General features: G+C 45.8%; 1 protein-coding gene across 3 annotated transcripts in view; it reads left to right on the top strand.

Annotated features, from left to right (window-relative positions):
* Positions 1 to 16244, top strand: part of UBE3C (ubiquitin protein ligase E3C) — a 112204-nt gene that overhangs the window by 23245 nt on the left and 72715 nt on the right. For all 3 annotated transcript variants that reach the window (XM_044246927.1, XM_044246925.1, XM_044246926.1), the window contains exons 2-10: positions 1914 to 1967; positions 5324 to 5398; positions 5906 to 6052; positions 6507 to 6622; positions 6725 to 6882; positions 10428 to 10581; positions 10992 to 11212; positions 11815 to 11969; positions 15095 to 15282. In XM_044246927.1, coding sequence (XP_044102862.1) covers positions 1914 to 1967; positions 5324 to 5398; positions 5906 to 6052; positions 6507 to 6622; positions 6725 to 6882; positions 10428 to 10581; positions 10992 to 11212; positions 11815 to 11969; positions 15095 to 15282 — 1268 coding nt within the window. The remainder of the gene's footprint in view (positions 1 to 1913; positions 1968 to 5323; positions 5399 to 5905; positions 6053 to 6506; positions 6623 to 6724; positions 6883 to 10427; positions 10582 to 10991; positions 11213 to 11814; positions 11970 to 15094; positions 15283 to 16244) is intronic.

The following is a 16244-nucleotide window of genomic DNA, read 5'->3' on the forward strand; positions in this document are numbered from 1 at the left end:
AGAAGGGGAAAATCATAGACACAAACGGATCAGTTCTATTCATAAATAAGGATACTGGCTAGAAATTTTTATCTAGAAGCTTTCTCTTATTCTGACTATCATAACTTTGCACTTTTTACTTTAAATTTTCCATTTGCCCTCCTCCTTTTAATTAAAATTTAAAACAAAATATTTTTCTGAATTTGGTCATAGTAGATAAAATCTTTTTATTTGAAATTCAAAAAGTGGTGGAATTTTCTATAGTGGAATATACCTGGAGGATTTTTTTTCCTTTCTCTTCTCCCTTTTCTTTTCTTTTCTTTTCTTTCTTTTTTAAAGTAAGCTCTGTGCCAATGTGGGGCTCAAACTCATGACCCCAAGATCAAGAGTCACATGCTGCATTGACTGAGCCAACTGGGTGCCCCGGATTTACTTCTTTGGCTTTAAATTTTGTCAGTGAGAAACTTTTCATTCTGCGCACTGTTGAGTCACATATCAATGTATAATTTTGAATTGGCTTGATTACTTGCCTTCTGACACTATTTTGATCTTTATTTGTTTTTGTTATGAGATCTGTTTATTCATTTTTCTAAAAAGATTTTATTTATTTAATGACAGACAAAGATCACAAGTAGGCAGAGAGGCAGGCAGAGAGAGGAAGCAGGCTCCCCGCTGAGCAGAGAGCCCGATGCGGGGCTCGATTCCAGGACCCTGAGATCATGACCTGAGCCGAAGGCAGAGGCTTAACCCACTGAGCCACCCAGGTGCCCCTGTTTATTCATTTTTATAATGATTCATATATAATGTCTTAGAGTTTTAATTTTATTTTGGATTACAGTTATAAAAATAAAATGCCCAGGGGAACCTGAGGGGCTCAGTTGTTAAGCATCTGCCTTCAGCGCAGATCATGATCCCAGGGTCCTGGGGTTGAGCCCCTGCATCGGGCTCCTTGCTTATCAAGAAGCCTACTTCTCCCTCTCCCACTTCCCCTGCTTGTGTTCCTCTCTCACTGTGTCTTTCTCTGTCAAATAAATAAAATCTTAAAAAAATATAAAATAAAATAAAATGCCCATACACTATAGACTGGAACAGGTCTGGGGGAAGGAGTGTTATCTTTAAGTATTTTTATTTTATTTGAAATGTTTAAGTTTCCTATTTGTTAACTTCGGTTCCTTCTATGTACCAAGTAATTTTGTTCAAAATTTAGTTTTATGATGAAAACAATTTTTTTTAAATAACTAGGTATAGCTTTTGTTTATTTTTTAAAAGATTTTATTTATTTATGACAGAGAACACAAGCAGACAGAGTAGTGAGTAGAGGCAGAGGGAGAAGCAGGCTCCCCGCTGAGCAAGGAGCCTGTATGCAGAACTCGATCCCAGGATCCTGGGATCATTACCTGAGTCGAAGGCAGTTGCTTAACCCGCTGAGCCACCCAGGCTCCCTGAAAAGAGAATTTTTTAAAATTCAGTAACAATACTGAATTTTTTCATCAGATATTTTATTAAGGTAATTGTAGGCTCATGTGCAGCTGTTAGAAATAATACAGAATGATCCTGTGTTCACAGTGCCTGATTTCACCCCCTGGGGGGGGTTCTGTTTTATAAAACTGTACTATGATCATCACAACCAGGATATTGGCATGGATATAATACACTGATATTATTCAGATATTCCCGGTTTTACTTGAACTCGTTTGTGTAAAGAAATCAGATTTTGTTCTTAGAAGACTACTGAAATACTAACTTTAATTAGGTCTGTGATCTAATCGGGGGGTGGCATTTAACTTCTTGTGCCTCAGACTTCTCATTAGGTCAGAATGTTTGTTTGATCTTTAGGATCCTTTTTCAGTGAAGACATTCTTTAATCTTTGTTTGAGAGTATATCAGAATTTGAAATTAAAGCCTTTTTTAATCTTTTCTCTTTTTGTGTGTAGGAAGAAAAGGCTTCTCTTTTACATCGTACTCAGGAAGAAAGAAGAAAGAGAGAGGTAAAAACAGTTTTGTAATAGTCTCTTTAAATAAGCATTTTCCATAGCATTTAAATAAGTCTGTCATAATGGGTATAGATAGATGTATGTTATATGTGACATAACATGCATATTTTTGTGTATATTAAACTTAGGAAACATTCCTGGATTGTTTGGATTTATGATAAGTAATTTATTCTGGAACCAGTGTGGAAAGGACAGACTAAGTGGGCAGTTTCCAGAATAGAGGGGAAAGCAGGCTGTTATAAAGTTCTCTTGCTTATGATAGTGGTTTCTAAAAGATCTAAAAAGACTTAGTATATCATGTTCATGTTTTGCCAGGTAAAAGAAGAAAACTCACTGTTAAGGCCAATATCTTAATTATTTGTGTAGAAGATAAATGGAGCTAGTGACATTTGTTGTTTTTTGTTTGTTTATTACATTCTTTATTTTACATTTCATCTCTCTGGTGACAGTTTCTTAACATTGCTTGTTTTGTTAATTTTTATCGGCAGTTATGGTATATTTTATGGCCTGCTTTTCCAGATTTCTGTTTTGTTTTCTGATCATTCATTTGTTCCTTTAGCAAATATTAATTGAGAGCTTATACATTCCAGGTGCTGTTCTGCTTGCTTGCTGTATGGATAGTGAATAAGATGGATAATGTTCTTGCTGGGTTCTGGAGCACGGATGCAAGTGCTGTGAGGGCAGAGGGACATGGTGATGGAGACTGGGAAGGGTGTTCAGGGAAGGAGACTCTGAGCTGGTTAGAGTTGAGCTGATAACTGAAGGATGAAAAAGAAGCTGGAGGAAGAGCATTCTTGGTGAAGGGAACAGCAAATACAAAGAGTTTTAGATGGGCTCTCTCCGCCTCAGCACTGCCGACTTTTTGGAACAGATTATTCTTTGCTGTGGGGGCTTACCCTGTACACTGAAGGGTGTTCAGCAGCATCTGTGGCCTCCGGTCCAGCCACTGGATGCCACGGCGCTCCTGCTGTTCTCTCCAGTTGAGATAACCAAAATTACCTTCAGGTGTTCCCTGGGTGGTATAACTGCTGTCAGTTGAAAGTGACTGCTCAACAAGAAATGTTGGCTGATGTCTTTCATCTTTTCTAGGAAATTCTCAGCTGTCATCTCTTGAGTAGTGTTACTGTTCCATTCTTCCTCTCCTCTTCTTCTTGGACTCAAATTATATACATATTTGACCTTTGCGTTGTGTCATATATCTCTCCTATGCTCTTCCATATATTTATTGTTTTGATTATTTTTCCTTCAGTTTGGATATTTCCTTCTGACCTAACTTCTAATTTACACATTATCTCTTTACCAGTGTCTAATTGTTACATATATTCTTTGAATTCTGAACTTCAGATTTTTTTTTTTTTTAGTTCTAGAATTGTCTTTGTTTTATTTCCCAGTTCTCTTGTCTTTTGATTCCATGAACATAATTATAGATTATTAAAGATAATGTTTAAACTCCAGTTTTGGATCACCTGTGGGTTTGTTTCTGTTGTTTGTCTTTCTGATTTTTAGTTCTTGTCTTTTGCCTGGTTATTTTGGTTGAATACTGTGAGTTTATATGGCAAAACAAAAAGCAAAAGAGCTCTCTTTTTGGAGAGTGTTACATTTTCTTTTGGCAGGCAACAGGAAGAAGGACAAATCACCTTTAATTAATACAGGGTTTAGCTGGTTTGCAGCCCTTCTTCAGTCCTTGTCAGGGTCAGTCTGTTTCCAGTACATGTACAATGGAGCCTTTAGGTCCCTGTTCCAACCAGAAGGCTGGGATGCTACCAAGACTTTCTCCTCAGTGAACAACTGAATGAATAAAAATAAATGTTTTGGGGCGCCTGGGTAGCTCAGTGGGTTAAGCCGCTGCCTTCGGCTCAGGTCATGATCTCAGAGTCCTGGGATCGAGTCCCGCATCGGGCTCTCTGCTCAGCAGGGAGCCTGCTTCCCTCTCTCTCTCTCTATGCCTGCCTCTCTGTCTACTTGTGATTTCTCTCTGTCAAATAAATAAATAAAATCTTTTTTAAAAAAAAATAATAAATAAATAAATAAATAAATAAATAAATGTTTTGAAAACTCATGGGACCATATAGGTTTTTAATGAAATGCTCTTAGAATCATCGTAATGCAAAGGTTTCCAAACTAGTTTTAGGCTCAGGGGTTCGTTTGCTGTGAGCACTTGAAGCTCAGAAAGTACACTTGTGAGCCCTGATCAGTGTTCTGCCATCCTAGGATTGTGTGTGTGCACGTGTGCATTTCAAGCCTGGCAGGTGACACTCCTGGAAGACAGGAAATGGTGTCGTGGGGCAGGATGAGTGCTGGCCTTAGTGTTGCACTTGGCTTTGAGTTCTACTCTCGTACGTCTTCCAGCATCACTTTATTTTTGTGGAGATTTCAGCTTCTGCGTTGTAAAACCGGGAGGAGTCGTTGTCGAGGATGATTCTGCGGTGTCTCTCTTAGGGCCCGCGCACGGTAGGCTTTCAAACAGTGGGAGCTGCTTTGGTTACAACAATGTGAAGAATAAATTATTTCTGCCAGGTCACTGAACATTTTAAGAGAGTTTTAACCAAAACTGGAGTTTTCTGCTTTTAGATAAGAAAAGTGGCTTTTAAAATTGATGTTTGGGTTGTCGATATTCTTTTTCTATTTCAAACTATAGCTGTCATTATGAGGCTTAGTGTGCTGGTGGGATTGTGAAATGGTGTAGCCACTTAGAAAACAGTCTGGCTGTTCCTCCCGTGTTATTCTGCTCCTGCACATATGCCCAAGAGAAATGAAAACTTGTGTCCGCACAATACTTTTACGTGAATGCCCACAACAGCATTGTTCGTAGTAGCCCAGAGTGGAAACAGCCCAAATGTCGTCAGGTGGCAAATGGATAAACGAAATGTGAGCCAGCCTATGGTGAACTATTAATTGGCCGTGAAAAGTCGTGCGTATTGATAAGTGATACAACATGTATGAACCTTGAAAATACTGTGCCAGGTGAAAAAAGTCAGACACAAAAGGCCACATATTACAGGATTCCATTATGTCCAGAATAGGCATTCCCATACAAACAGAAATTTGATTGGTGGTTGCGGGGAGTCGGGGAGCCAGGGCAGGGGTTGAGGACTGAGTGCTAATCGGTCCAGGGTTTGGAGTGTGTGCTGAAAAGTATTCTAGAATCAGATTGTGGTGACACTTGAATTTTGAATATTTTAAAAATCGGTGAATGGTACGCTTGAAAAACTGAATTTTGTGGTCTGTAAATTCTATAGCTGTTTGGCTGTTGGTTTTTTTTTTTTGTTTGTTTGTTTGTTTTTAAGTCTTTGCTAGCTAAATACCGTTTCACTAAGACCCCATTATTCCTTCCTCCCTCTGTTACGCAGGAGGAAAGGCGAAGACTGAAGAACGCAGTAATCATACAGTCATTTATACGAGGCTACAGAGACCGGAGGCAGCAAGTAAGTTTGCTTTTAAGCTGAGGAAGAATGAGGCACACCAGAGCTCATTTTAGATAAGGCCTTGAGCCTTGGAAATGGACTCCACTTTGTGGGTATTTTAGTACACGTGTGTAATGAAAGTCAATGTGGATAATAGTGTTTTCCCCGATAATTAATTTTAGTAGTTTATATTTATGTAAAGATTTATAGATTGGGGAGTTCTAGGTGATTTTTTAAGTAACAGTATAGAAACGGGGTGCGGCTGAAGGTGGAAGTGTTGAAGGGCCTCTGGGGGCTGAAAGGTCCTCATTCCAGTCCCAGTTTTCTGGGTTTCATGTCACCTTTTTGCAAGAACTGCACGGCAGTACACCAAGACTAGGGCCCCCCTGCCACCCCTTCCCCTCCCCTGTCCCTCTCCGCTCTGCAGCCCCCCCCGCCCCACCCCGGGCACACTTGGGCCACTACCCTAACCCTAACGGCTGCGGCTGCACACCTGGCCCACGAGCCCATGCTTTGCCTTGTCCCCAGCACGCCCTCCGGAGAAGCGCCTTCGATCGCTGCGCCAGTGCCTCACAGCCGGGGGGCACTTTCTCCGTCGCCAGCGGGCCCAACCTTACCCTCCTGGTGAGGCAGCTGCTGTTTTTCTACAAGCAGAGCGAAGACTCAAAACGTCTGGTGAGTGCCGGCTCCACGTCACGCAGCCCCGGTCGCGGGGTTCCCAGCATTCTGTTTCTAACGGGGTCGGACGGCCTCCAGTGTGTGTTTGCGAAGCTAGATCACCAGAGATAACCTCGTGCACCTTATGATGAATTATTGTATTTCTCACGCCTTTTTACTACAAATTGCTGATTTTTGCAAACGAGCTGTTTTATTTCAGATTTAGATGAGTTTTAAGTGTACTTTGTTTTAGTAATACATTTAGTGACTTAGCTTTATACTGATGTGCTGTGTTAACGCAGAAAATCTGGGTCGTGTGGTCTATACTACAAAATAAATCCTGATCAAGAAGATTCACGTTTTATCACGTCTCGATTGAGTGTCTGTTCAGCACTTGCGGAAGTTTGGAGTGTTACTGTGCTGAACGATGGGCTTCGCGCGGACTGAGGTGACTGTGTGTGTTGTGTTTCAGATATGGATGTATCAGAACTTGATCAAACACAGCTCTCTGTTTGTCCAGCAGTTGGACGGGTCCGAGAGGCTCACGTGTCTGTTTCAGATAAAGAGGCTGATGAGCCTCGGCTGCAGGTAAACCCCGTCAAGGCACGCGGTGAGGGACAGTCGCCCGTGGAGAGTCACGCACCCCTGCCCTCCGGTGCGTGAACACCTCTGTTCTGTTCTGTTTTACAGGTTACTGCAAAGCTGTAGCGATGACAGTTTGAATGTCGCACTTCCGATGAGGATGCTTGAGGTGTTTTCGTCTGAGAATACGTACTTGCCTGTTTTGCAGGACGCTAGCTATGTGGCGTCCGTCATTGAACAGATCTTGCACTACGTGATTCAGAATGGTAGGTGGCGGCTGGGCCAGGGCAGGGCCGGTGGGGTGCCCTGCAGAGCTCACGCGCCTGCTCCGAGCACCAGGAGTGACGGCGACAGGGCCCCACTGCCGAGGGGAGCGCCGACACTCGTCCCCCACCCTAACCCTCTGGACGCGCGCTCCGCTCTCTAACACCTCCTGTGACTGAGCGAAGCCAGTGGATGCTGGCGTCCGGAAACCTGTGGGGCCGCGGCGACGTGCGCCTGCGGCAGCCGATCCCCCACAGCAGGGCCAGCATCCGCGTCCCCAGCTGGCAGGGGCAGTGGCGCCGCAGGACCGAGGGACAGGTCCGTGGCTTCGCCGGTCTCAGGAGGAAATTCCGGTCTTCACTTCAGTCCGGCGGAGGAGATGAAGCCACCGGGTCTGAGATCTCTCTCTGACTGGGTCACGCTGTGACGCGTTGACGCCCTCCCGGTCCTGGCTGCGTGGTGTTAAGCCATAATAACTGAGATCCGAAATTCCTCCGAGGACACGGTGGTGACTGAAACAGAGAGGGCTTCTGACACTTTCATGATGAATTAAGCAGTGTGAGACCAACACTTAAAAATCTGACTCCCAGTGGCCTCACAGCTAGGAAGACAAACACTTGAGGGCTTGGACTTGAGAAGGACTAGCATTAAAAAATAGGTACGTTATCGGTCAGAAGACGTGCTGTAGGTGGTTCTGGAAGGTAGGAGTTACTAGTAAAACCGTAAATCAATGTCTTTTTGTTCCCCAGAGCTGATGGACTAATCTAGGCTAACCTAGCTAATTCAGTCCTCAGTACTGAAACTGTAAAAATCAGATTCGCATAATCTCAACCTTGGCGTTTGGCTTCGGTTTAAAAAAAAAAGATCAAGGGGCGCCTGGGTGGCTCAGTCGTTAAGCATCTGCCTTCAGCTCAGGTCATGATGCCAGGGTCCTGGGTTCAAGTCCCGCATTGGGCTCCCTGCTCAGTGGGGAGTCTGCTTCTCTGCCCTTCTGGCTGACATGTACATGTGTGTGCGTGTGCTCTCTTTCTCTCTCTCTCCCTCAAATAAATAAAATCTTAAAAGAAAAAGAAAGAAACTTCCTTAGTTTGTTGAAAAATTAGGGAACCAACTGAAAGTAAATTGAAATTTGTGGGCTTTGATCTTTTAAAAAAAGTGATGGTGATTGAAATCATCCCTTGTGTTGGCTGATGCCTGACTGCGTGTATTGATTCAGGCTGAGCAGTCCGTGAGAGTTTTTACTTTTATTGTTTTCTAAAAGTTTAAAGAATATATCTAAGAAATGCATTATTTTGCAATGCATCTAGAAGTAGAAAGTATGTCACAATCTTGCGGTGAAACTGCCGCTTCTGGCACCTGCCGTGGGGACATGTGATGCCATTGGGTGATTCCATAGCTCTGTGCAGTACTCAGGGCCCCTCGTGGCAAGTGTGGCCACTGTCCGTCGCATGCTCTGCTACTGTCGACGGTGCTCCCCGTGCTGTGCTTTCCGTCCCTGTGACGTAGTGACGTCACTCGGAGTTTGTTGCTCTGAATTCTGCTCACCGGTTTCTCCCGGCAGTAGGAGTCTGTCCCATTTGGCACTGTTTCCTATTCACAGTGTGTGTCACCCTACGTACGTGCGCGCCTTAACGAGTGCGGCTGGCCTCCAGACTCTAGTCATGCTGTCAAGGGATCTGTTTCATACATAGATTGGTGTTGACATGGTAATGGTATAATAGTTTTAAAATTTTCTTGATGTGGTATTTTTTTTTTTTAAAGATTTATTTATTTATTTACTTGACAGACAGAGATCACAAGTAGGCAGAAAGGCAGGCAGAGAGAGAGGAGGAAGCAGGCTCCCTGCTGAGCAGAGAGCCCGATGCGGGACTCGATCCCACGACCCTGAGATCATGACCTGAGCCGAAGGCAGCGGCTTAACCCACTGAGCCACCCAGGCGCCCTCTTGATGTGGTATTTTAAAAAATTCTCGATGTACTCCCTATGCTGTCCTTTTTTTGTTTGTTTTGTTTTCTTGTTTTAATCTCCATGACTTAACTTATTTTACGGCTGGAAGTTTGTGCCTCTTGATCCCGTTCGTCTGTCCCGCCCACTTCCGTCTTCTCAGGCTCCGGGCTCCAGAGCTTTCAAGCTTCCCCGCTGGGTTTCGCTGGAGAGGAGAAGCACGAGGTCGGGCTTGGCGTTACGGCCGGTGTGAGGACAGAGCACTGAGCAGTCAGTGGTTCATGGTCATGACTCAAGGGGAGATCGTGGTGTCTGTCTGCTTGGCTGGGGCCCCCAGTTGTGGGGCAGCGATCAGGTGGATTGGGGTAGAAGCCGGCCTTGTGGTGGTGGAAGGGTTCCCCTGAAGCAGGACAAAGAGGACGGAAATGTATTGCGTCCACTGCAGGGAACAGAGGCTGCGCTGTCTGCCTCAAGGCTGTTCGTGGGGGCTGTGTGCAGAGGAGGAAAGTGAGGAGCTCTGGGACACACGGAATTTTCTCCCTTTTTGATAACTGTGCCTGACTGTAAGCAGCCCATTGGTCCATTAGGGCCTACAGATATCTCGAGGTGGGTCTCCTGATGGGCCTGACCATGTTCAGCCAGGGCTTTGTGCCCTGATCAACTTCCCCTTGCTCAAGCCTGCTGCCTAAAAGTGGCCTCTGCATAAATTTCTGTAGGACTGATTTCACAAAGTGAAGCAAGTGAATTGTGTATTTAATGTGCGCTACCAAATGTGACAGTAGTGAGATATTTACCAAGGACACCTGAGGATTCCTCTTACCCTTTGTAAAAAGGGGCGGATGTATTTAAAAGACTGTAGGATTTGGGTCACTGGTGAGGCCAGAGTTGATGCTTACTGCACACCTTGCAAGCCCATCAGACGCTTAGTGAGGTCAGAAAGGGTGTTGCTTCAGCTTGAATTCCCGGTGCCCATACTGTGGTCTCCAAAGCCATCATTTCCTCTAAAAGGAACTGAAGAACTCGCCAGAGCAGGGCTGGCGAGTGGCGGGGCCTGGCTTCTGGTCCGCAGATGAGGACAGGCGTTCTGGCGGTGCTCTCCATGAGTGGGAGAGCTGAGGGCCTGCCAAGCCCACCCCATTGCCCAAAGACAGGATGGCGTGCGAGTCCGTGAGGATTACCGCTATGGCGGATGCTTCCGTGTGCCCGTATCCAGGACCTCAGCGTGCTCAGGAAAACCACAGAGCCCGTTAAATTCTTCCGCCACGATACCTGGGCCTTACTGGGATCCTGATTCAAGCAAACCAGTTAAATGAAATTTATCGCAAGCAGGAGTTGGAGACTCCCGGCTGGCCCAGTGGGTGGAGCGTACAACTCTCCATCTCGGCGACAGGAGTCCGAGTCCCACACTGAGTGCAGAGATTACTTTAAAAAATAGGGGCCATTGTCTGTTTAACTAGTAACATTTAATGAAAAAGGAAAGTTGAAGAAGAATTAAATTTGGACCCATGCAGATTTATAAAAAGCATTTTAAAATTGACCCATTTTTTTTCTCATTATGATTAAGGTGCCAATTTTTAAGTTGTGTTTTTCCTCTTTCTTTTAGGGTATTACAGATCTCTCTATTTGTTAATTAACAACAAGCTTCCATCAAGTATTGAATATTCTGATTTATCTCGAGTTCCTATAGCAAACATTTTGCTAGAGAATGTTCTGAAACCATTGCACTTTACTTACAACTCCTGTCCAGAAGGTGCAAGGTAAGAATGGGGTAATTGATTTTGTAAGTTCACAGGTTCTGTATCTAACAGTAACTTCTACACGGATGCTATTTTACATATAGAGTTCAAAGTCAGATTTTTACTGTATTAGTGTGACTCGGTTTAAAGAAAAAGTTGACTATTTCTGTTTGGCCTGTACGCTAATATAAATTTATGATTCTGATCTTCTGGTTATTTTCCTGTCTTCTAGTAGCTGTTGAAAGATACAAAAACATGGCAAAACTTTCCTCAATAGGAAAGGCACAAAATCAGTTAATTTCAAGGCAATTTAGTTGATATCGTATGCTTAGCTTCCATTAATTTTGAAAAGAATATTTTTTGCATGTTAATTGTAATCAGTGATTTTGTAAACAACATGCTTCGATAAAAGCTTCCACTCTTCTTTTCAGACAGCAGGTGTTCAGCGCCTTCACGGAGGAGCTTTTGGCAGCACCTTTCACAGATCAGATTTTCCATTTCATCATTCCAGCCTTAGCGGACACGCACGCTGCTTTCCCGTACGAGCCCTTCCTGAATGCACTGTTGTTACTGGAGAGCAGGTGCTCCAAGACAAGCAGTGGGGCCCCGTGGCTCTTCTTCTTTGTCTTAACGGTTGGCGAGCATTACCTGGGTATGAGATACAAGATGTGTTTTGCCTGAACACGCACGTGTGGTACTAGCAGGTGCAAGTCCAGAGACGGGACGCCAGGGGCCGGTGTGCCGTGTCAGGGTGGCCTCTGCAGGGGGAGCGTACTTGCTGAAGGTCTGTGTCCTAGCCGGTGTCCCTGGGGAAAGTTTCTAGGCACGTAGTCCCAATTCAGGGGTGCCTGGTGGACTCATTTCAGTGGAGCCTGTGATTCTTGATCTCAGGTTGTGAGTTCGAGCCCCACCTTGGGTAGACATTACTTTAAATAAGAAAAAAAGGGGGCCGGATTCAGATATGTTACAAGGCCACACAGATTAAAAAATTTTTAAAGTTGAATGGGAGGACTGTGAGTGCAGGGTTGTTATCCCCATTTATGCCAGACTTCCAACGTGTGCGTAGTCTAGAATTACAGCAATTACAGCATCTTTCTCTGACGTGTTGACACATACATGTGTGCGTGGATTACTGAACTTTGATAAGAAGTTGTGGTCAGAAATGTCTCTCTGAATATAAGAAAAGTGATACCCAAGTTTTCCAGTTTTGTTTGGTCACTTCTGATCCGCTATTACGACTGCTGTCTTACAAAGGGGCCCTCTCGGAGGAAGGACTGCTGGTGTATTTAAGGGTGCTCCAGACCTTTCTGTCTCAGCTCCCAGTTTCGCCTGCCAGCGCGAGCTGTCCAGACTCGGCCAGTGACTCGGAAGAGGAGGTTGAAGAGGCAGACAAGCAGCCAAGTGCCCCGGTGAGCTCCTGAGGGCCGGGGCCAGCGAACGGATTACACTGCACCCCACTCCTCCTGATCTGGGGGTCGGACTTTGTGTCCGTCCTTAGTTTCAACTATACAAGTAGCGCATCAAAGGGCTCTTGTTATAAAGCGTTCAGACGGCGGACGAGGCTGCTCCGTGGCCACTCTGCTCTTCCCCACGTGCCCCTCTTCGAGACTGGGGGTGGGGGCTCTTCCGCACCTTCTTCCACCCTCGTGTATGTGGGTTACGTGCTTATGTGGGTTTTCATGCACGGCAGGCCACGCTGTATAGTAATTTAACTGTTACTTGGGAAATTTTCCTCCTAGTGAAATTGTTGGGTTTAAAGGCTAATAACAAGTTCCTAGTTCTCAGGAAGGGCACTTACTGTGTAACAAGCATTGTTCTATTTTTAAGAATTTTTTTTATAGCAGCTTTATGGCGATACACTTTACCATAAAATTCGCCCCTTTAAAGTGGTGTCCAGCTGAGTGATCTCTCAGCGTACTTGCCTCCCTGCAGCCTCCCCTTCTCCCGGCCTCAAAGGGAGAAAAAGCTAAGTTCTTCCTTACCCTATCTTGTGGACATCAAGTAATGTCTCCTGTTACTTTTCAGCAGTTTTGTAGATGACAGGTGTTATGATGTATTTGGAAACGAATTTTGAGTTTATTGTCATGTATAATCTCTGCACCCATTGTCCCATTTCTCACCTAGCATGGGTTGCTATTTTCAAGGGATAAAAAGCTTTGCATTATACACACATAATTTCCGTGATATTATCTGCTGCTTTTTCTCTTAATTACACAATTGAAACGTCTTGAGGTTCAGATATCTTGGATTTAAAAATTTTTTTGTTAGGAAATTTCCCATTGATTAATACTAAGTCCAGTCCCAGAAGGGGACTCTTTTGATTTTTAGAAGACACTTCTTAAATACTGAATAACACTCTAGAGGGCTCAGGTTTTCCAGGGGAAGTAAATCTTTAAGATCTTGCAAAGTGAAAGGATGTGTTAGTACTACGCCCTCCAGTACAAATAGCTTTATTAGCAGAGATGGAAAAGTAACGGTAAGAAAAAACAGATGAGTCCTTGCCCCTTACAACTAGAGGGAGGGTTAATTACAAAAGGGCAAAACTGAGTGTGTTTTGGTGGAAGCTGGAAGTCTTGCATCTTTCAGAATTCAGAACTGCACCCAAAAATGTGACTTTTTTGTATCGTTAAAAAAAAAACAAAGTGGGATTCTGTAGATGGAATGTAGATAAAAGTTTTTTGTTTTTAGAAGACACTTCTTAAATACTGAATAACTTTCTGGAGAAGCTGTGACATTAAAATGGTTATACACAGTATGGTTGGTGTCCACGTGGAGATGGGGCGGCCCCCGCTGGAGAGATGTTAGGGAGTCCCTCCTCTCCCTGTGGACACAGACAGGAGCAGAGTAGGAGACGCGGGGAACAGAGGGAACACTCGGGCTCGCTTGCCTGTGGCTACACTGCTCTAACATACGGAAAGGACACCTTATCTCTGTTTATCCTATTTTCTTCTCTCCCTTCCCCTGTGTTCACCTGTTTTGTTTCTTAAACCCCACGTATGAGTGAAGTCACATGACAGAAGAGACTCAACTCTCAGAAGTGAAACTGAGGGTTGCCGGAGGGGAGGGGGCGGGGGCTGGGGTGACGGGGGGAGGAGCATGGAGGAGGGCCCTGGATAGCGTGAGTGCGGCTGTGCTGGAGGACTGAGGAGTCACAGACCTGCCCCCGAAACCGATAACACCCTGTATGTTAACGACGTTCGATTTAAATTAAAATTTTTTCTAAAGTCCATAAGACTATAGATGCATATGACATAAAACTTCTGTTTCGAAGTTTCTAAATGTAAGGCTTTGGTGTGTGAGCCGTCTCCTGGGCTGGGCATCCCACAAAGCCGTTAAAGTTTTTTTGACAAACTGCAAAAAAAAAAAGAAGTGCAACTTAATTTTGTTACTTATAGTTGTAGGAAATTTTACTCCACTTTATTTTTCTCCCTTAATATACAAGGGATTTAAGGTCTGTGTTACTACAGGTATGTGACTTGATACCTTTGCTTCTCTTTTTTTCCTCTTCATTATTCCCCCGCAATGTTTGTTACGTCTCCTTTCCTGTCCACATTTGGGTTCAGAACCAGTGACCCAGCTGTAGGCCAGGTACTCAATAGATTTGACTTGAAATCTTTATTTTTTGGTCAGATCTTTTTGTCCTTTGCTTATATATTGCCTTTTCTTTCCTGTGATCATTATGTAGAATCTAATTTGATTGAATGAGATTTTTCCAGAGTCAGATTTCACTGTTTTTAAACACTTAGGTCTCTGTATAATTTAAGTATGACACTACAAAAGTAGTACCCGTGCATGTTACTTACGGATTCAAGTTTGGCAGGTAGAATTTATTACTTTCATCTAAAGCAGTGTTTTATTTTGTACATGATGGTCGATGACATAACTCCTATCCATGCAAGTTTCCGGACAGGGTCGTCAGTAGCACCCAGTGGTGTGCGTGTATTTTCATACTCACGAACACTTGAGTATGCATGCACATATATGGGAAAAGCATGTGTCTTTGGTGAATTCCCCATACAGATGAATACACAGCAGCTTAGTTCAGGTTTTGCTCAGTGAATCAGATCCTTAGAGAAAGTAAGATATAGAATGTATCTTGATTTTTTAAAAAATATTTAATATCTGACTATTTTTGCTTAACTGTCGTCTCCCAGATAGCTTCCAATGGAAATTCTGCTAGATGGTAATATATTCCCACACATGGATGCTTAGTACAGTGGTATCTAAAATATGAAATTAATTTTTCCTGAAATGTCAGTACTGAAATATTGTCCTATCAGGAGGCAAAAACTGAGCATGTACAGTTCCTGGGTTGTTACGCTGGGTGAAATTGGTGCCTAATACAGACGACTGTGGGTGGAACTCTAGAAAGTTTCCCAGTACCTTAATGGCTGTGCCCGCTGTGATGTGGGCCACTTTTAGATCAGGCCTGTTTTGTGTTCTCGGGGGAGTGGAGTCCGATCCCGTGCGCAGCGTAGCGGGTCCTTGCCGCCCAGCCGTCGTGAACTCAGAGCAGCTTGCCCGCTGTGTTTAGGAGGACGGCCGGCTGTCGGTGCCCTACATCACCGAGGAGTGTCTCAAGAAGCTGGACACGAAGCAGCAGACCAGCACCCTGTTGGCCCTGGTGTGGAGGGACTCCGCCAGCGAGGAGGCCTTCACCTTGATGGCGTCCATCGGCCACACGCTCATGGTGCAGCACCGGATGGCGGTGCCCAGAGTCAGGCAAGTGGTGCGGGGCCGCGAGAGCAGCGGCGTGTGCCCCGGCGGCGGCCTGGGCTGCTGCTTCCCCCGGGGCGCGATGGAGGAGGTTCCCGCGGTGCAGCCGTGCGTGGACAACGACCGCTGGTCTTTCCTTTCTAAACCAGCCGGTCCTGTCCGGCTCCGCTTCCCTGGCCTGCCGGGTAGTAAAAGAAACGAGCGCGTTTCCCGAGCGGGCCGAGCGGGCTGTGGTTGAGGCCTGGCCCCTCTCCGAGCGCCGGACCCAGCCTGCCTTCCCCAGCCCGCGTGTCCCTGGATGCGGCGCGCCCGGCGTCGGGCCGCCCTGGGCAGCTGTGCAGCGGGCCCGTGAGGGGACAGGCCCAGGTCAGGACGAGGCCCGTGTGCTGACTTAAGTAAGTGGGACCGCAGCTTTGAGCGTTTTTTTCTGTCGTTGGAGCGCTGGCTCCGTGGTGTCCGGAGAACGCAGCAGGTACCTCACAGCGCACGCTGCAGGGGTCGTGGGGTTCGAGGGGGGCACAGGGACGGACGGTCTGCAGACGACCTGCTGAAAGCCTCCGTCTCCCCACACTGGGGCCCGCGCTGCGTCCGACCGTTGAGGTCACCCGAAGAGCTCTCTGCTGTTTCTGTAAAGTGCCTTCCTGTGGCGTGGAAAGAGCTGGCGTCTTGGTTAGGGTAGCAGCCTGCCTGGACGGGCCGCACGCTGAGGACACACCACCAGCCAAGCCGGCCTTGGACGCCGCACACAGCCCGCCGGCCCCTGGTGTTTGCTGCCCCTGGAGGAAGGGAGGCGGCAGGGGACGCGCTCCCTCCGCGGGGACCTGGCTCTCTGTGGGCTGATTGCGGCAGGGCGGGACGTTAGATCTCGGGAGCAGAGCAGCTCGGCCAGGACCGGGCTCTGATGGCAGTGCGGAGTCCGCCGCCGCAGGCTGTAACCCCTGCAGCTCAGCGCGTCACTGCCTGGTCTG

Source organism: Neovison vison, chromosome 4, assembly GCF_020171115.1.
Source record: "Neovison vison isolate M4711 chromosome 4, ASM_NN_V1, whole genome shotgun sequence".
NCBI lineage: Eukaryota > Metazoa > Chordata > Mammalia > Carnivora > Mustelidae > Neogale > Neogale vison.